Source organism: Mercenaria mercenaria, chromosome 17 (genome assembly GCF_021730395.1).
Source record: "Mercenaria mercenaria strain notata chromosome 17, MADL_Memer_1, whole genome shotgun sequence".
Lineage (NCBI taxonomy): Eukaryota > Metazoa > Mollusca > Bivalvia > Venerida > Veneridae > Mercenaria > Mercenaria mercenaria.
In genome coordinates, this window is record NC_069377.1 from 11,228,705 (window position 1) to 11,250,106 (window position 21,402).

At 35.8% G+C, this 21,402-nt stretch overlaps 2 protein-coding genes across 3 annotated transcripts; both read right to left on the minus strand.

Annotated features, from left to right (window-relative positions):
* Positions 1-574: 574 nt before the first annotated feature.
* LOC123536604 (tetraspanin-6-like) lies at positions 575-10,350 on the minus strand. Of its 2 annotated transcripts, XM_053529027.1 has the most exons (9): positions 10,204-10,350; positions 8,438-8,554; positions 7,637-7,849; positions 6,926-7,000; positions 5,242-5,337; positions 3,369-3,428; positions 2,810-2,953; positions 1,939-2,022; positions 575-1,291 (listed from the first exon to the last, which is right to left on the minus strand). In XM_053529027.1, exons 1-9 carry the CDS (start codon positions 10,213-10,215, stop codon positions 1,238-1,240), a joined length of 855 nt encoding a protein of 284 aa, XP_053385002.1. In that variant the 5' UTR covers positions 10,216-10,350; the 3' UTR covers positions 575-1,237. The 2 variants fall into 2 exon arrangements, with proteins under 2 accessions (XP_053385002.1, XP_053385003.1); XM_053529028.1 differs by lacking the exon at positions 6,926-7,000.
* A 7,713-nt stretch (positions 10,351-18,063) lies between these two features.
* LOC123536895 (uncharacterized) lies at positions 18,064-20,711 on the minus strand. The gene is made up of 5 exons (XM_045320389.2): positions 20,690-20,711; positions 20,052-20,282; positions 19,486-19,633; positions 18,692-18,945; positions 18,064-18,172 (listed from the first exon to the last, which is right to left on the minus strand). Exons 2-5 carry the CDS (start codon positions 20,278-20,280, stop codon positions 18,108-18,110), a joined length of 696 nt encoding a protein of 231 aa, XP_045176324.2. The 5' UTR covers positions 20,281-20,282; positions 20,690-20,711; the 3' UTR covers positions 18,064-18,107.
* Between the last annotated feature and the right edge of the window lie 691 nt (positions 20,712-21,402).

Here is a 21,402-nt window from a genome sequence, read left to right on the forward strand (position 1 = left end):
GTTCACGACCATGGTTCTTATAGAATATCTAGGGGTAGGGTATAACATGTACAGAGGCATTTCTTTCTGATCTGGCGCCAGTGCCTCCGTGATCCCCTTGAATGTAGTCCATATCAATATAAAGTGCAATTTTCCCGCCCGGTAAAGGCCATTTTCATGCCAGATATAATCTTTTTTGATGTTTGATCGTAAAGATGATGTTAATTTAGCTATCGGTTGATTTGCAAAATGAAAGTGAAAGGAGTATTTCCTGATGACTACCTACGCAATATTAGCGTTTTCATCACGTATCTCAGTCACTTGACCATGGTTTCACTGCATTATGGTCAACCCCATATTTTTGGGTATTTTTTTAGACCTTCAAGGCAATGGTAGTCTCGAAGGAAGCGAAAAGGTAGACATGCTAATAACAGTATGTTATAAACTGTTACTTTTTCATAGAAAATGATAGCGGAGACATTTAATACCTTCTAACAATTAGCAATGTGACCGCATTTTCGGCGCAGACGTCTCTGTTCTTTCGAACTCTTCAGGAGTATAGACATTTCTTGTCTTGCCACAAAAACTAACAGCGTTGTATTTGACCAAAATTTATTATTTATTAACTTATTACCTCTGTCTTTTTGTTAGGAAAAAGCAATGATTTAGTTTTGATATTAAATAAAGGTCAGTTGTCTAAAGGTATACGATAAAATCTTTATTTTTAATAATAAATTGTTAGCTATAAACAAAACATCAATAAGCATACTACAGACGACAATGTCAATATGAGAAGTTATAGTGTTCAAAATACATGTACATACCGGTATAACATCACAAAATGTATAGTAATGGGAGTGACAAAATTCATACGTTTATAATCTTGTGTATACCTAGACATATTGATTATCGTGTAATTTAGCATAATTGCTCGTAAAAAAGGAAAGAAAGAATAAATGTTTATATGCAGTTCAAAAACATCTAAAGTATCTTCGGGTCCAGCAGTATATTGGCTAGCTATTTCACTGTGCTCACGTTGCCATGGAAACGTCACTTTTAAAAGACAAACTTCACGTTTTTACATTTTTTTTTCTATCAAACAAATGAATGATGGAGATTTAATTTAAATCTTCTATGTCGTATTTTTGTACACCGTTTCATAGCCTGGCTTGAAGTTTTTTTTTATCGTTTTGACATTCGTTGTGAGATGCTGGTAGAAATGTGTCCTTAGGCTATAACTTTGTCTATCACTGGGGTCTTACCGATCCGACGTCTCCAAACATATACCTATGGCCAAGCAAATTCCAAGCAACTGAATAATAGAGAAAATACAGAATTAATGTTCGTCCAAGTAAAAGATAATCAAACAATATCAAAAATGGTTATCTTGTTGATAAAAATTGCGCCTGCATCTAACCTCAGCGGTTGGAATAATTGTTTTGTATTAGTTTTATTAACAGATACATACTAACAGAAATGTTAATAATTAAATTCCACCACGATATTTGGTAAAAGAAAGTTCTAAATGATAACTGGCTTATGTGACAAGTTCACTTAAAAGAAATATCAAATTTACATTCACCATGATATCTTACAAAAAGTAGATCCAATATGTCTCTACCAAGATATCTAGCAAAAAAGTCGCCTTGATTTATAGCAAATATGTTCATAATATCCATAAAATGACCCTTTGGAAGCATAGAATCCAACCAAACAATGCTGCAGCAGACTCAGTGCGCCCGAGTCTGTCCATGAGGGGTAATTAAATATGCATAACCCTTCAAGCACCCAACCAGCACTGGCATGAGCAGAACTGTACACAGCAAAACTGAATTAACACCTCATGGACTAAAACATACGTTTTAATTACCAAAACGAAACTCTATTATATATATTATAGCAATATTTAAAGAACTCCAAGATCCAAAAGGAGCAGAATATACAACACTGAAAACTCACTTGAAGTGTGGCTATTGCAACACCTACACCTATTATCACCGCAAGGTGGGCATCGATGATGTCTTCAAGACTTTGGTAGCATCCCTGTAAAAGTCAGATTGAGGAAGTAGTGGACCCGTTATGACCATCGGCAAATTTCGTATTCTCCGTATGTGACTTCGGCAATCTCCGTTTTCACGGAAAGCCATGTATGCATTGGAGTATATTTACATCCGAAGAATGCCGAATAGCATGACGAAAGTACGTCATTACACGGAAACTGCCGAGAATCATTACGAGGTCACGACCTAAAATTTTGTTTTTCTTCATCAAGTTGATCATGCGTATGGTATATTACCTCTCACGAACTGAAAATGGCTTTGACATTCTGTAAACGTGAAATAAATAATAAACATGACAGTTTGAGATACTGGAAATAACTCACTAATATGCATCTTTTTGGGATTTTGTCTTATATATTCATTATGATGTGTATCAAAGAAGCTTTTTGAATGTTTTGTTAAATATTGCTTTTGATCTAAGTGCTAAAAATTCAAAAAGAATTAATCTGGATTGGACTATAGCTTGTCACAGACCTTTTGGACAATTTTACTTTAAACGGATAATCCTGTATTCGGACTGATTGTGCCATATAAGTGATAAGTATTGTATTTACTGAATTAGCAGAGAGTTTCTGCAAAATGAATATCTGGTGCAGTAGTTTCGGATAAAAAAAAAACTAAACATTTTCTTTCTTAATAATTTAACTTCAAGTTAGCATTCGTTTCTGTTTTCAAGACGAGCTCAGTTTACTCTTCTATACTATTTAGGTTTATGTGACCCAAAGCTTGTACGTAAAATGGTAGTCAAAGTATAATTTATCTAAAGTTACAATTGTTTGAAGAACTTGTGAAGTTGTGATATTTCCTTCGAGATATTGTTGTGCGTCCATCTGACACTGTGTACCGTTTCGTGGTTTTGGTTGTTCGGGATCGTTGTTGGTCAAAACACAACACGTCTCTGGAACGTACTTACTCTGAAAGAATTTAAGTCATGATTTAAATCAGTGGAAGTAACAAGAAATCAATATCTTGTTTTTTTTTCCTCTGTACGCTTTCGAGTTTTTTTTTTAATTATATCCATAACGCTCTTACGAGTGTGTTTGCTTTCATTTCATATAGTTTACGTACACGTAGAGTGAATACAAAAAGAACTGCACTTAGATAGTATGAACTTATTATTTTTAAGGAAGGTGACAATTTTTCAATTAGTTATCAGTCGATTTTTTTTTTCAAAATTGGAAAGAGGCAACGAAGACGTCTCCTGCCACCACCATACTGAAACTGGATTCAATATGCATTCAGTTAGGTTATAGGAACGAAACTCATTGAAAGTTCTTAACTTCAGTGACAAATTTACAAAGATAAATTGAAACTGAAATTGACTCTTACCGGCTCCTGGAATTTGACATCCTTATAGTCTTTAGGTCCGGTAGATCCACAACATTTCATCTGAAAATACCTTGGTATATATAATATATTGCCTAATAAACGATTACACGTTAGTAAGGTATTAACTACTTTAACAGTCTGGTTTTTGCGGTAACATGTTCAAAAATTCTTTTTTACAATAGAGTATCCTTCAGTATCGAATTTATTTAACAAGGTGGTAAAATTAAAGAATGCGAGGCCCTGCCGATCATTTCATCATTTTATCCAGAGTTTGATAAATTCAGTGTTGAGGAACTCGGATGTAATATTCTTTTTATCACAGTTCAGCTTTACAGTCTTTACAATGTACCTATCACAGCCATTACTACATACCTGTCACATTACTACATATCTTTGACAGCCATTTCTACACACCTATCACTGCCATTTCTACACATATATATCACAGCCATTTCTACATGTCTATCACAGCCATTCCTACATACCTATCACAGCCATTTCTACATGCCTATCTTAGCCATTTCTACATACCTATCACACCAATCCCAGCCATTTCTACATATCTACCACAGCCATTTCTACTTACCTATTAAAGCCATTTCTTCTTACCTATCACATTCATTTCTACATACCTATCACACCTATCACAACCATCTCTACATATCTATCACAGCCATTTCTACATACCTATCACAGTAATTTCTACATACCTATCACACCTATTACAGCCATTTCTTTACACACCTGTCACAGCCACTTCTATATACCTATCACAGTCATTTCTATATACCTATCACAGCCATTTTTATATACCTATCACAGCCATTTCTACATATCTATCACAGTCATTTCTACATACTATCGCAGCCATTTCTACATATCTATCACAGTCATTTCTACATATCTATCACAGCCATTTCTACATACCTATCACAGTAATTTCTACATACCTATCACAGTCATTTCTACATCTGTCAAAACTGTCAAACATAAACTATCATTATACTAGTGTAAAAAGAAATTGTATGTCCCTTGGAAAGCAGTTTTAAAATAAAAATTATGTATTAACAGCACGTGAATTGCCTTGTTTGCACACGATTTTTCTCCCGTTAATACATGGGCGGATCCAGTGAAGAAAGTAGTTTTTATGCAAGAATAAGTTAATATTCAATCGATCAAAACATAAAATAGTATAACTTCAAAAATATATCAACACTGGCAAATGTTCTGTTTTATTAAATATAAGTATATTTTCATTTGATATGAGTCACTAATACTTAAGATTTCACTTTTTTACTGGCTCAGTTTTACCATTTATAGGCTCAGTTTAACCATTTATTTGCTCAGTTTTACCATTTACTGTTTATTTGCTTAATTTCTGAATTTTAACATTATGCCAGTTTTACCATACCATTTATTTGCTCAATTTTACCATTTACTGGCTCAGATTGACCATTTACTGGCACAGTTGTATTGTCTCAATTTTACCATTAACTGGCTCAGTTTTAACATTTATTTGCTCTATTTTACCATTTACTGGCTCAGTTTTACCATTTACTGGCTCAGTTTAACCGTCTATTGGCTCAATTTTACCATTAACTGGTTTAGTTTTACCATTTATTTGCTCAATTTTACCATTGACTGGCTCATAAAAGATAACATACAGATTGATTACGCAATCAAGATGTCGTGATTTTCAATTCCGGATTCGGTTCCATAGCACAGAGTTGTGATTGTCTATATCTAAGAAAGAAGTTATTTCGCATGTTTGACTTCGTATGAATAAAATAAAGACATTGTATAAATTTCTACTTAACGAGTACAGCCTTTTGGTTTATGGCTCGGCCTTTTTCATTTTGTATGTATTACTTACCCAAGTCTGCACGTAATCCCAGTCTTTGGTGTATTCGCTTTCTAATTTATATGATTTTACTGTTTTTGTGAGTGCATTTGATAGGGTATCATCTATCTGGAAAAATAAAGCACAATTGTCATCTCCATCCTTGTAATGTCTTAAGTAAACAACCTTCTCTATTTACCTTTATTAACATATAATGTATAAAATATGTAACTTGTAACTTGCAAATCTATCTTCACTTATCTGTTTTATGTTAAAGGGACTGGCCTTCAGATCGTACGACGACAAAGAATAAAGACAATTTTAAGATATCAGGAAATTATCACAATATTTCCTATGCTGTCTTTAAAACTGAGTTACTATGGAAACACATTAGCACATTGAAGGTAATCTGCCTTAATCAGAAAGCTTTATATAAACGGTTGTTAAGTTGGTACTGACCTTGACCTTGACCGTGGTCATGAATGCAAAATTTAATGGGAACAAGTGATCGATACATTTTTTGTTAGTTTTTAAGTCAAATCTTGAAAGATGTAGACAAATAATTCATTCATGCAAAAGCAACAACGAGAATAGCACACACCCACATATCCAATCCTGATACTCCAGGGGATAGCCTATTTTTTCTTATGAGTACTTTTTCTTACATTAATTTGAATTTCAGTTGAAGATGGTAGCCGTTTCAATCAGAGGAAAGGAAAGGCTAAACTTATCACAGACTGGTTAAACTTCTCGTTAATTTTATTTCCCGATTTGACAACAGACATATTTTCGTTGAAAAGTGCTCAGGCTAAGAAGTTGAGTATGTGTTTTGGACATGATGCTGCACGATGTGCACGGGTGTTCTGAGCTCTCGTGTCGCCGTGTTCGTAAGCTGTAGCGATAATAAAACGGTCACCAATATCATAAGGATCTTTCACTGGTTGAAGGTGTGGATGGAAATATCTGACTCGAGGGTAACTGTTTAGGCGGTAACGAGGCTCTGCCGAGTTATCGCAAATTAGTTACCAAAGAGCCAGATATTTTCATTCGCACATTCAACTAGTGAAAGATTCTTTTTCTTGACTGTCATATTCTTCAGTTAATAGAAGAAATAGAGTGAAACGAAAGCATTTCTTTTAACTACTATTTTATTATAGTAGCAATTAATATGAATTTACGCATTCATTCGTGATTTACAGCACGTGGGTCATCTTATATCCTGGCTTGTAAGCACCGGCAAAATCATGTCCAGCATGCAAGAATGTCAGTCTTGCATGCCAGACAGAATTTTCTTGTATTTTTGCTTGTGCTGGAAAAACTCGTCTCAGATCCCGGGGTGTAAGACGACTCTCACGTTTTTGAATTATGAATGAGAACCAAAATTCATAATCTACTGTGATACAATAGTGCGTAAAAGAAAAGCATTTGTTTAATTTCATTTGTTCTATTAATCGAAGGATACAGTGTGCAAGACAAAGACTCTATCACTAGTCGAAGGTGCAGATGAATATCTCGCCTCCGGGTAACTGTCCTGTGGTAACTCGGCAGAGCCTCGCTACCGCCTGAATTGTTACCCTCTAGCAAGAGATCTCTATCCGTATCTTCAAACAGTGAATGAATCTACAGTGCAAGATTTACAAATAATGAACAGGTCGATATATTTGATCCAAGAACCGTTTTATAACTCTACCTTGCGGTACGATCGTTCAATACCTACCTTGCCTCTGAAGACACCATATATAATTGAGGCTGCTATTCCACAGCAAAATATCACAATGAGAAGGAGTGTGTACTGAAAATATAATTAATATATGAACTTTTCAGTTTTCATTTATACCATTATCTTTTGGTTTATTAATAAATCATGTAACCAAAATGAAAAACATACTATAGTGAAAGGTGCACAAAATTGTTACAAGGCAGATGTTCATTGAAAATTATTCAAATTATGTCAAAATAAGCGGCCTTAGCCAGTATGCCGGTCAAGCTTTATTTAAGGTAACTTTCGACGTTTCTCGACCGCCTCATGGCACTTAAATACTACTTTAGTATAGTTAACTATATTCAATATAGTATATATACAGAAGAAGCTCCTTTTCAATCACAATATTTCCTTTTGGAAATCTATATTTAGTATCCTTGATCCATCAAAAGTACATGAAAAAAAATCACAGGCAGATCCTTTGCAAAAGTAACTAAATGTTTCTTGCTTCAGTTTAGAAAGGGAAGTAAAACAATTACAAATTCTAACTTACATGATTTCAAAGAAACGGCATGTAAATGACCCTCTGTGATAGTTGTAAAAGGTTTCTTGATTCCGCAAAAAATGTGAAAATGTGTTCATAAGAAAATGTGTATTTTACATTAAACTAAACTATGCAAACGCACCAATCTTCATTTTAATTAATCGGAAAATGCAATGATTTACCACTGAGATTATGGCTTTCTTTTTGGAACAGCACACAGCGAGACACCCTAACGCACTGACAACTGCCACAAAAAACCCAAATCCTATAAGCACTGAGCCAGCGTTGCTCAATGTGCTGTCACCTGCTCCGTGATCCACCAGGTCTTGCAAGCTAACAAAATTTTTCTCCACTTTCACCCATATTCCGAGTCCGACAAATGTTAAACCGGAAATCTAAAAGAAATACATGGTAAACTTGTTCAGTCAAACTTTAACAACTCTATTAAAGAATAAGTTCAGTTTTCAATTTATTTTGGGCAATTTTGTGTACAACAAGTGCTTTATTTTTATGACAAGTTATAAAAACCGAAGACGAAAGTAGGGGAGCGGTCGTGTAGTGTTTCCGGTGACGGCCGGTCAACCCGGAAGTCGATGTCACGTCTACTCCTTCTCATATGAGTCAAGTACTATTTTTTTTCAATGAAGGTTCATGTAAGCTTGAACATTTCATCACAATAGGGCCAAAATGAATCCAAAAATCCGAAACTAGAGAATTATTGTGCGGACAGGAGCAAGTATGCGGCATTTTCGGGTAGTGACTGGCATTTAATTTTGAACTATTCAACCCCAACCCCATATTAGGTATAGGAAAAATTAACGTTATATTTTATATGAAGATACGTAAATAAGATCTGAATTAGTTATTTGTTATATAAAAAAGAGAAAGATTTGGATTAAAGACCTTTGTTGTTGCTGCTGTTGGTTACAAATTTTATGATCACCATGCAAGATTTCTTTCGGCAAAAAGTTGTATATACATACCAGAAAAATAGTGTTGAATAGGAGTAGAGAGAATCTAGCAAAAGGTCCACTTCCGCAACAGCCACATCCACATCCTATGCCTATACCACACCCACAATCTCTTCCTCCTGCTCTAAACTAAATGTATAATTAAATCTTAAAACGCAATGTTATAAATGTAGATCAAATGATAAAGATATTGAAAACTGTTTTATATGACGTTATACTTCTTAAGTTGGATTTTATTACGTAACTTGAGCAAACAAACACCGTGTTTTGTACATTTGTTTATTTATTTATTTTTTTTGTTGTAAAATCGGGTTTTATCATTGTCATATTACTAATTTGCGCACTGATGTCAATTACATCTGTAACATTGTATCTTCCTCGATTAGGGTGCTGGCGGCAGACCAAGATCAAGGCTGCAATTTTCAGTGAACACCAATTCGAATAATGAATGGTGCTGCCCAACTGAAGATAAGCCAGTTCATTTTATAAATTTAGCAGGGTAAATGTTTAAGACTACTGTTGCAATAAATTAAGGCAGTGGACCAATAATGACAATCGGCTATTTCCGTTCATTTACGTTATTTTCCGTATGAGATTTCGGTATTCTCCGGTTGTTTGTAAAAATAATTTTATGTTTTGGCCGAGTGTTGCCGAAAACGAAAACGGATACGTAATCGTAAGGAAATAAGTGATCGTGATCAGTTATTACGGGTTCACTACCTTAAAACATTCACCTGTATCAGCACAGGAGGTAAATTGCCGAAAGTGAAAGTTCACCTTCGTACGCATATATATATCACAAGTTTAGTTGTTTTGCTAATTGAATTAAGCTGTAAGATGTAGTTATACATAACGTAAATGTAATTAATACTTAATGCTTTTAAATCTTTAATGATTTCAGTAATTGAGGAATTTACATCAACATTCTTAAGGTTCATGTGAAGTCTTTTGAAACAACCCCTCGGGTGATTTTTTGTTTTAGTTTTTTTCGACACATAGGCCTTGGTCTATCATAAAGAATACACCAAAATGTTCATAACAAGTAGAAGAAATTTTCAAGACAGATTATTCCATTTTGAACAACACATTTTGTCTTATTGCACATGTGCTTTGACTGTTCATGTTCTATTTTGTAGAAGGTATAAAGCTTCTTTTTCAGAAGTATTTTGTCATTACTTTTATAATCATTGTGTGTCTAAGATATTTGTCCAGGTTCTCCGGGTGTTGAAAGTGTTACAAACCATGTACGTTTAAAAAAATGCAAAACTTGCAAAATGAAAGTGAAAGTAGAGCTGTCAAACTGACAAAAAAACTGCAGTATTTCAACAAATATAAAAGTAAACTATTTTTCATTTCCCGAAGTACCTAGGTAAGTAGGTAAGACACACAACAAAAACAAACTTAGAAAAATATATTTTTGAAAAAGAAGTTTGATATTTTCTATAAAATAGAATGTGGACAGCTGAAGTACACGTTTTTTAAGACAAAATACATATTACCAAAAAAGGTGGCCTTTATAGAAAGTATTTTCTACTTCTTCTGAATAACTCTGTATATGTATGTTATGAATATCATGAGTCTGTCCGGTATAATTTCCAAAATGAAAATTTGCCTCAGGCCCGGGGTGGTCTCAAACGCTTTACATGAACCTTAAATAATTAGAAACACAAAAACACCATCTCACATAATACATAATCACCATCTCACATAGGGCGTAATTTGAATAAGTGAGAAATTTACAACTTACATTGTTTGATTCAAAAAGAAAAAAAGCCTACCCGTTTTCCCATATTTTGATAAAAACACAATATAGTCCGAAAAATCACGTGAACAATTTTTCAAAAATGGCACATAATCTTTATACAAATTCCCACTGATATATTACACTACTACCAACCGGGTACTGCATACGATGAATAATATGTAATATAGATACAGTACGAGTTTTTCCTCAAAAGTGTCCTCTTACAGGAACACCAATATTGTACGAGGCGAAGCCGAGGAAAAAATTGGTGTTCGTCCTAGCGAAACGGTTTCTTACGACTGTAAGGGGACACTTTTGAAGAAAAACAAGTAACTGTATCTGACTTATACGGCGATAAATGCACTGAATATATTAATAAATGAATGAATAAATAAATAGACATAAATATTTTTTTTCGAAAGATAAACATTAAATTATTATCGTGTGCCTTTGTAGATACATTGTATCGGCTAGTGGTATTACCCGAAATTTTCGTGCATTCAAATTTCAAACGGGTGGCAGTTCATCACTACATTATATACAAGTTGTTAAAAATGGCAAACGCTTTTTTTCACGAGGAAACAATCAAGTTGATATTAAGCCTGTCGATGCAAACGGGTTCGACTTTGAAAGTCAGTTTAATCTGGATAACGTTTTGGACATCGAGGTAAAGTCTGGTAATTATGTTTCCCCCACCCACGGGGGAGACTTATTATACCGCCACAAAACGAAGTTTGGCGGGGTATATAGGAGTGAGCTTGGCGGTCGGTCGGTCGGTTGGTCGGTCGGTCGGTCCGTTGGTTTTGCATGGTTTCCGGAAGATAACTCAAGAAAGGATTGACCAATTGAAATAAATTTTGGTACACAGGTGTAACATCAGAAAATACAGGTCAAGTTCGAATTTGGGGTTAGTAGGTCAAAGGTCAAGGTCACAGTGACCCTGAACAGTTAAACGGTTTCCGGATGATAACTTGAGAACGTTTGGGCCTAGGATCATAAATTTTGGTACACGGGTGTAACATCATGAAATGCAGGTCAAGTTCGACTTTGAGGTCTGTAGGTCAAAGGTCAAGGTCACAGGGACTCGGAACAGTTAAATGGTTTCCGGATGATAACTTGAGAACGCTTGGGCCTAGGATCATAAATTTTGGTACACATGTGTAACATCATGAAATGCAGGTAAAGTTCGTCTTTGAGATCTGTAGGTCAAAGGTCAAGGTCATATTGACTCAGAACAGTTAAATGGTTTCCGGATGATAACTTGAGAACGCTTGGGCCAAGGATCATAAATTTTGGTACACAGGTGTTACAACATGAAATACAGGCCAAGTTTTACTTTGAGGTCAGTAGGTCAAAGGTCAAGGTCACAGTGACTTGGAACATTTAAACGGTTTCCAGATGATAACTTAAGAATGCTTGGGCATAGGATCATGAAAATTGATAGGGAGGTTGGTTATGACTAGCAGATGACCCCTAACGATTTTGAGGTCAGTAGGTCACAGGTCAAGGTGACAGTGACCCAGAACATTTAAACAGTTTTCGGACAATAACTTGAGAATGCTTGGGACTAGGATCAGGAAACTTAATCTGGAGGTTGGTCATGTCAAGCAGATGACCCATATTGATTTTGAGTTCCAAAGGTCAAAGGTCATTTCAACCTTTTACGGACAATAACTTGAAAACGCTTGGGCGGAGGATCATGAAACTTCATAGGGAGGTTGATCATGACTAGCAGATTTTGTGGTCAGTAGGTCAAAGGTCAAGCAAGTTCGGCTTTGACATTGGCTTAGTTCTGTGACAAGGCCATATTGTGGGGGTATAATTCGTCACTCTTGTGACAACTCTAGTTGTTTTTGCCCTTTGTTTTTTTCGGATTACTCTAATAAAGGTCAAGGTCACCGAGGCCTGAACATGGAAAACATTTCCGATCAGTAACTTGAGAACCACTTGACCCAGAATGTTGAAACTTCATAGGATGATTGGTTATGCAGAGTAGGTGATCCTTATTTATTTTTTTGTCACTTTGGTAAAGGTCAAGGTCAAAGGGGCATGAACATGGAAAGCCATTTCCAGTCAATAACTTGAGAACCACTTGACCCAGATGTTGAAACTTCAATGTCTTCATAGGATGATTTGACATGCAGAGTGCCGGGCCCTATTTCTTTTGAGGTCACTCTCTCGCGCTTCGCCATCGTACAAACGTGCCTTCGCGTTCATAGGGAGCAGGCGCTGGCCCTAACGGAACACCTTAATTTTCACATTGCGTGGCCCACTTGATTTTTATTTTGATTGTGAATCGCCTCATGTGTTGCAGATATTCTCTGCTGTCTGTCTGCGGTATGAAGCTATCATGGCACTTCTGTTTACATTTGTGTGGAAACTCTGGTTTCCCCATTTCTCATTAGATTTATCTCTATGTTTTTCAAGTTTGGTTTTTTTTTCTTTCTTTAGATGACAAGTGGAAATTAATAATTCTTTCTTGTGTTGTTTAAAAAGCTTATTTACATTGCAATTCTGAAATATTTATACCTTTAAATCCCTGCTCCCGTCCTACCTTTTAACCTTGAATTGTCACCGAAAAAGCATGAAAATCCTGACTATGAATAGTGACGCCTGTCAAAATAGTGTCTATTTTATATAAAATTCTATATGAAATACCTGTGGTTTTGCGTGCTAAAGTGTGGCACGTGACCGTTAACTGTTACCTATTGTAATCATGGGTTGCATACACACAAAAGAATTTGAATAGCCGCGGAGCAGGGCTTTAACAGAAGATAGCCAAAATCTAATCACCTTGAAAATAGACATTCTTTGCGTTAGGCACAGTTTATGACTTTGTTCACGAATTTCACGTGCAGGTAGTTAATTGATAGGGTGCGTTCATACAAGACAGTTCTATTTTTAAAGCCCTGCTCCCGTCCTACCTTTTAACCTTGAATTGTCACTGAAAAAGCATGAAAATCCTGGCTATGAACAGTGGCGCCTGTCAAAATAGAGTCTATTCTATATTAAATTCTGTATGAAATACCTGTGGTTATGCGTGCTAAAGTGTGGCACGTGGCCGTTAACTGTTTCCTATTCATTTGTAATCATGGGTTGCATACACACAAAAGAATTTGAATAGCAGCGGAGCAGGGCTTTAAAGTGTCCACTTAAACCGTAAGAAGACACTGCTGGGGGTATAGTCGTATAAGATATATGTACAACGTTACACATATGCGAATTCTGCCAGGTAAACAAACATGAAAATAGCTTTATTGTTCACACAGTTGAATGTAGGCACATCTTGCATTTGTTTACACATGTTATTTAAAGCGCGATGCACTAAAATATATAATCAAACGAGGCAAATAATCTAAATTGATTTATACGCTCGTGAATCTATTTTTGTACATTAATTAGTCACTATTTTTGGCTTTCGATCCACTAGTAAGTGTAACCAATTACATGTCTATTATCGTGTAGTCTTTGTGTAGTCACTCAATAGTTTTAAGTAATTGATTTTCGGCCCTGACAGCGATTATACCAATATTCGCAAACGAAGCTATCAAGGCCTTAAAAACGATAAAGGAACCAGCGTGGGAGCCATCTCGTCCTGTCGCGTAATGACGGACAGGTTTTTGAACAGTATTATCTTTCACTTGGCATGGCCACAGAGGTCTAAATTAAAGCTGGTTTCTGTTTAAATTTCATTTTTAGAACTTAATTGCGCGAGATCTATATGCCTCTTTCAGAAACATGAAACGGACAGTGAATCAGTTGACGTAAAAAGTAGTAAAAACAGCAAATTCTCATGTGTATCCGAAAAATAAAGTTTGTCAGTAATTAAGTTTTGAAGCATTTAATTCAAGATATCTAAAAATATATATATATATTTTGTTGTCGAACGATCTGGAGGCATGCCGCTTTAAGTGTGCTTGTTTACTTGTGTCTGCTGAATTATGCTTATACCAGGGCCAAAAACCTATACCGTAACGTTTCTTAAGTATACTGTTCACCATTTATATCGTGACAGAATAGACCCTCTATGCTTCACATTATATTTTGACGTCTTGTTAATTGGAATTTAATTGATTCATATAGCTATGTTTATAGACTCTATCTTTGTTTATTTTTCAGACAAGGGAAGGTGTCAGAGGTCCGTACTGGTCTTGTGATGCAGAAAGTTTGTTTGACAGGCTACAAGGAAGGATTGATGTTGACTGTGTAACCACTGGGGCCCTAACATTGTTTTCACAGGAGCGAGAAACATTTTTAACAAGACATTTACAGACTATGGCTGAAGTGGGATACGGTTACAACAGGCAATAGACTATTAATTTGGCATCTGACTATGCTGTGAATTTAGGTTTAAGGGACAGAAATCATCCTTTTAACTGACAGATGGTTATATCAGTTTATTCATAAGTGGCCGGAACTGAACATCAAGAAGCCAAGAAGTTTAGAGATGGCTAGAGCCAGAAAGTGCTACAAGGGAGGCTATTGACAAGTACTTTGATGCTCTAAACAACATTTTGCTGAAATACCATCTTATTGCAAAGCCTCATTTAGTGTATAATGTTGATGTATAATGTTGATGAAAAGGGTCTTAACACCGATCATAAACCGCCAAAGATTGTGTCTGGAAAACACCACAACCGGATACGGTATTACAAGCCTTAGTAATTTTAGTATTTGTTTCTATATTGCAATGAAAATATATCTGTGTATTAAAATTATTATTTGCACTCGGAAAAAACACGAATCCCATAGGGGTCCGTTACGGGTATACAATGTATGAAGATTTTTGGAACTTCGTCAAATCGTTCATAGTGTCTTTTTTACGTTGTCTAAAAATGTCTGTTTTTGCCTCGGATATCAGATATTTTTTGTATTTTGGAGCTGCAGACCTAGGCATTTCAGAAATATTTTCAAAATGAATTTCGTATTATAAATGTTGATTCTACGGCAGCGTGAAAGGGCCACCAGAGGCTTATACGTTTTATTACGTTACGGCTATGGAAAGGATATGCTATGAAAGTGTGTCTAGAATGTAAAAACATGTTGTAAATTGAAATGGTGGAGCTTATGTTCAGTCACAATGATCCGCGTAGACATGTATTTTGCAAGTTACTTGCTTAGATATTCAAGCATCTGTCAATATGACGAAAGATTCTTCCGCATCTGTCCAACTGACATTTGATTCGTTCTTATCAGAATTTGTTGCCGGTTTACTATCGCTTAACTGTATTCAAATGCCAAATGTAACATACTGGTGGAAAGGTCTTCTCTTTAGGTTCACAATGATACCCTGATCATCAAACTGGTTTGTTTGTAGAAGTCGTAGGAGCTCGTTGTCATGATACTGTTCAGGAGCCCAGTTAACAGATTTTTTTCGACTTACCTTACATACACTGATATTTAATACAGAAACAGTGCATTCCACGTGCGGTCATACTGTTAATCAACATTATTGGTAATGTACAAATTACTGAATCTTGCATCTAACGATACTATGACTTGATTATACGGGTAATATACCAATAAGATATGCCGCACTTTATGTATACGCGTATCATTCTAGCACTGGGTTATTTGGTTTACTTTCCATAATTTCACTCATTTGTAGAACTTAATTGCGCAAGATCTATATACCCCTTTCAAAAACATGAAACTGACAGTGAATCAATTGACCATGTTGTATCTAAACTGCTTGTCGCTCTATTACAATGAAACTAGGCCTGTGTATTAAAGTGGCAGAGGCCAGTTTCGTATTTATCCCGGGTACGTTCTTTAAATTAAATAGGTAGATGCATTTTAAAGGCATTTATATTCAACTGGTTATTTATGGTGTTTATAGAACTAATGATTCCTGCGTACGAGTAATTATTGTGTAAAATAAATAAATACTTGAATCGATTTCCAAAGCTCCATGTAAACGACCGGGTCTAAAATCTAACCTGAGGTAACGGAATTAAGTCGAAATAGAAACGGTCATACATCCATCCAGATTAAGCTCAAATTTGGTGAAAAAGTAAACGATAAAGACAAACCAGTATTTTTGTCTGGTCACATGCTTTAAAATTATACATGTGTTTAGGTCTGTGATTTGCAGAGAACGTGGTACAGGTCGCGCAAGGTGTACCTTTTGGGCCATTTTTTGCCTCAAAATTTAGTGTCCTTAAACCGGAGTTTTACTCGTTTTTATCATAGAAACAAAGGAATCGGCAGGCTAAAAATAACATATGACGAAGTGCTAAATACATGCAATACATCCGCTCACTACTTCCCGGGAATTTCTCAAAAGTAGATTTTTAATGATTTTTTTTCACTGGTATCAACGCAGATTCGTGGAATTTCCAATTTACTGTCCCTTGCCCCCTAAGCTTGTGAACTACCATTAGAGCTGCATCGTTTCTGAATGATTCAGTGGTAAAGACAGGATGGGGGTCTCAATTTAGATAAGAAATAATATATTCCATTGCAAATGTCAATATACATGACCTTTAAAATATATTTGGCGTTGGTTGAATTGTTTCATTCTGTAAAAGAAGTCATCTTAATACGGCTCAACGCTTGTGCGAACCGGATACGATAGTACAAGCCTTAATGTGATATGGCCACAATGACTTAAGTGCTTGTGGCTCTACTGTAATGAAAATTCATCTGTGTATTAAGTCTGTGAAGTACAGTTACCGATGTTTCTCTGCCTAATTGCTCGGGCGCTTAGGGCAGGATAACGTTATCAATTTGGACAACAATCAATCCCAAAGATTGCAAAAGTTTAAATGTGTATCATTAAATGTATATCATCTGAGAAATACACGGCTTTGGTTGAATTGTTTCAGTTCTTGAATTGTTTCAGTTTGTCAGTGAACTCATCTTTATACGGCGCAACTCAAATGAGAACCGCATCCGATATAACATGTCTTAGTACTATCGGGCCACTATGTCTTAAGTGTTTGTTGCTCTACTTCGTGTCTATTAGCTTGTGAATTACAATAAGAGATGTATCGCTTTAAAATCGGTGCAGTGGTAAGGACAGGATGACGTTCTCAATTTAGACAAAAATTAAAATTTGACATTGCAAAAGTTAATACACAATATGCACTTGTTCTTTCGCAGAATACTATTAGAATGATTAAACATGATGTTAGTTCTTCAAGCAGGCCTAGTTATTTAACATTTATAGAATAGGATGACACATAAATTTGGTACCATTATTTTGAGATGAGATTTTATTCAACTGTTTAATAAATAATGTATACCCGAAAGTCGTTTACCGTGGAATAAAATCATAGTGTGGAGATTAGATGCACGAGGGTGCAGCCCGAATGATACAATAATACGCATCTGAACGGCAGACAATGATTTGAGCCGCACCATGAGAAAACCAACATAGTGCGTTTGCAGCCAGTATGGATCCAGACCAGCCTGCATATCCGCGCAGTCTGATCAGGATCCATGCTGTTCGCTAATGGTTTCTCTTATTGCAATAGGCTTTGAAAGCGAACAACATGGATCCTAACTAGACTGCGCGGATGCGCAGGCTGGTCTGTATCCATGCTGGTCGCAAATGCACTATGTTGGTTTTCCCATGGTGCTGCTCATTTATTCAAAAGAAATTCATTGTTAAAACACACAGTTTCAATCTTCTTATAAATCGGGTAGTGTTAGAATAATATAATATATAACTATTAAAACAATGGAGGCTAGTTAGGATCCTTTTTGGAAAGGAATTTACATAAGCTATCAGCTTGTTTTCCAATCCATGTATTTGACATGTAAAAATTTGTTGTACATGTTATGTGTATGTTGCTTAAAAAAAATAATAAAATATTGTTTAAACTAACAATGGAGGCTAAAGGCCAGCGGCGTGAAGCGTTTCAGGGCGAAAAGAACAACAAAGAGAAAACAAAAGACTAGTTTTTACCACTTTTCTACATAAGTGTTTAATACTTAATGTGCAGTTGCCAGACTTGCGATTGTTGATTGAACTCTGTTGGTGAGGCGGTCTTTAAGAGCTGTAAAAATAAAAACAAACCAATTTCAATATCATTTGTTATAATGCTGTTACCCAAATATCGATAAAACTAAAGATACATTAGTTGACTTTCTTGGATACGTCCCATATGTCTGAAGGACTATCATACAGATTGAATTAACTATCACAATAACAGTCTTTAATTGCCCTATGGCCGCCGTGAAATGTCTCCACCAGACTCAGTGTTGTTAATTCACTGGTCAGCTGGGATCATTGAGTCCGTAAAAAGTATACTTACGTTGCGTTAAAGCCTGTGCTGGAGACGTGAGGGATATTGCACATTTCAGTAGTCCGCGGACAGACTCGGCGAAAACCGTACCTGTTATAACTCTTTGGTTGCGTTCTACACATAAAAAGATTCATACAAACTCTTTATCTGCGATATTCGCAGTATTTTTATCCACTTTACAATAAGAAATATATAAGATAGTGAGATAAATGAAGTGCTAGCTGATTTCAAATAATCGCGTGCATTCCTTAATAGATAAGCTGTACTTACATTCCAGAGCATTCTGATAAGCTGTTGCTGCTTGCTTCACTATGAACTGGTCTGATTTGCCTTCCATTTTGGCTTTAGCATATTCGGCTACGTAGTTCTTCAGCTCCTCTGGCATGTCTTGGAATCTGAACCTGCCCATTGTTTTCATCAACTCATCCTTTGAGCCCAATACCTGGTTCTCTGTGTCCTTCAACCATTTCTGGTATTCATCTTGAATCACAGCTGCCATGTATGCTTTAAGGACCTCTCTGTCTCTGAAACCGAAGAAAACGCATAAAAGATATGACAATTTTGTTTTGGGTTTAACGCCGTCTTTCAACAACATTTCAGTTATGTAACGGCCGGCAGTTAACCTAACCAGTGTTCCTGGATTCTGTACCAGTGCAAACTTGTTCTCCGCAAGTAACTGCCAACTTCCACACTTGAATCAGAGATGGAGGACGAATGATTTCAGACACAATGTCTTTTATCAAATCTTCACAGAGAACATCATACGCCTCGCCTATGGATCGGACTCACGACCCCGCGATCCGTAGATCTGCTCTCTCCCTTTTGAGCTAAGCGGGCGGGTCTAAAAGATATGACAAATATTATATAGCCGGTAAATGTCTCATGTAGCATAAAGTCTTAGATCAACCAAATCCTTAAATATATCCAGTGACCATCTTTTACTAACCTGTTTCATCTTCACATATTGAATGAGTTACTGTTTGTGAGTGGGTTTGGCAAGCATTAAATATGTAAATAATTTAACCTATCAACCGAAAAAACATTAAAGCCTAATTAACTCTTACGGAACATCACGCTTTCCTGCTGCGAGGGCATCCAGAGCCATGGTTACCCCTTGTTCCAGGGCAAATGTAGCGGCTTCCTTCAATAGCTGTTCCCCAGCTTGTTTAAGAGGATCCTTAGCAACGTTCCAAACATCTTTAAATGTTGATCCTAGAAATTCATATTTAAACCCGATAACTAGAGAATTTTAAATACAAAATATAAATATTTATTCTGTGAAAGCGTGCTTCATCTGAGCAACGGATTAGCGGAATTCTTAAATATTTGATCACAAGTATCATTCCTACTATTAACACCTTTACATGCGGTACATACAAGCTCAGTTACTGTTGTTAATGAGAAGAGTACTGTAAAACTTTAAATTGTGATCTATGCTTTAAAAATACCTCTTTTTAGAATTAATATTTCATATATGTTTTTGAGAGCCAAATAGTAGTTTGTATTTGCAGATGATTTGTGTGCATAAGTTAAAATACTCTGCAAATGTTTTAAGCGGCACTTTAGCTAGCAGTCTTAAGAGTCAAGTGTTCCCGTTTACTGGTGAGCACATGATTATTGTGTTCATTACCAAGAGTAGAAGCAACATCTGGGAGTACTCCAGCCACGGCATGCGCAGCTGTCTCTACACCATGACCAACAGTCTGTGCCGCATCAACAACACCACCTGCAGCAGTTTTTGCAGCGTCCACAACACCATCACCAACTGTGTGAGCCGCACCGCTTAGGGCATGACCAACCGTATCCAGAAAGTTTGCACGTGCAGCGGCGACTAAGCACACAAGGAGGATCACCTTCATTTCTTGTAACAATGAAGACCACTTCAGTTATAGAATTTTTAGATACCATACTTTTTTCATTTTTCAGTATTTAACAATCGTAAAATTAACTTCAAACAAATTTGACTATGTTTCTGTTTTCGTATTATAAATTCAATTTATGATAAGTTTCAAGTTTTCACCAAAAAAGTTTTATGTTTAGTTATAAAATTGCCAACAATTTGTCTTGCAAACAGCAAAATCATAAGATGAAATCAAAGTTTTGTTTTTTCTTTTTGATTCACAAACACAAAACAGGAAATTAAATCTTAAACAGCTATACATACATGTATAATTAAATATTAATGCTTCTTATTTTAAAATACTTAAAAGACCTCCAGTTCTAGGCTTAAATTTTCTTTTATATACAGTAAAAGAATATAATATTTACCGTTCTTGCAGAGAAAAGTCAAACAAATGAATTGAACACAGGCCAAAATCTACAAACAAAATCCTATCTTTGATGGGAATAGACAGGTGGTTGTGGTAAATGGCAACAGTGACTTATTTTGGTATACACCATGCTAATGTACTACTGCACTATGATCATGCTAAGGTTACAAATGGTAAAAGCCATTAAAAATAGCCTTGATGTATTTATATACCTTACAATGCGGCCAGGCGGTCTGGGTTCGACTCGAACACTGTGTCAAAATTGTCTCCAATAGTAAGCCATCAGGGGTTATCAACAGAGTATGAAATCCAGAGGACCACTTTGCAAAATGAAGAAAATGCATGAACAATAGACTTTGTGAGAAGAATGTGTTAGTAATGTGATCATTGAGAAAAGATATGCCTATTTTACACACCAAATTTAAAAAGATGGCAATATTTCAAAACCTTGCGATCAAGTTTTGATAAAGAAAGGTTTCTGTTTTAATGTTGTTTTTTTTATTAAATTGTTTCTGCAAACACGACACAGGACAAACTTACAAACTAGTACTGGCATACTCTAATTACATCTGAACAGAACTTAGTGTTTTACAAATCAAACTTTCACTGTATATACCATTATGTTTCAGTTATACTTGATGCTTATTCCTAGTCGAGCTTCGTGTTGACACAGAACACACTTTTATACTAGTATACTTTATTTATACCCGA

Excerpts from the sequence above, each read along its gene's own strand:
- LOC123536604 (XM_053529027.1), bottom strand. Across the intron at positions 2,954-3,368 it reads ATGTCAAATTCCAGGAGCCG|AGTAAGTACGTTCCAGAGAC; the intron begins GTAAGAGTCAAT and ends AAATTCTTTCAG. Across the intron at positions 1,292-1,938 it reads TTGCAATAGCCACACTTCAA|TTGCTTGGAATTTGCTTGGC; the intron begins GTGAGTTTTCAG and ends TCTATTATTCAG.
- LOC123536895 (XM_045320389.2), bottom strand. The coding sequence starts at position 20,280 with ATGAAGGTGATCCTCCTTGTGTGCTTAGTCGCCGCTGCACGTGCAAAC. Across the intron at positions 19,634-20,051 it reads AGATGTTGCTTCTACTCTTG|GATCAACATTTAAAGATGTT; the intron begins GTAATGAACACA and ends ATGAATTTCTAG. Across the intron at positions 18,946-19,485 it reads GCAGGAAAGCGTGATGTTCC|AGACAGAGAGGTCCTTAAAG; the intron begins GTAAGAGTTAAT and ends CTTCGGTTTCAG.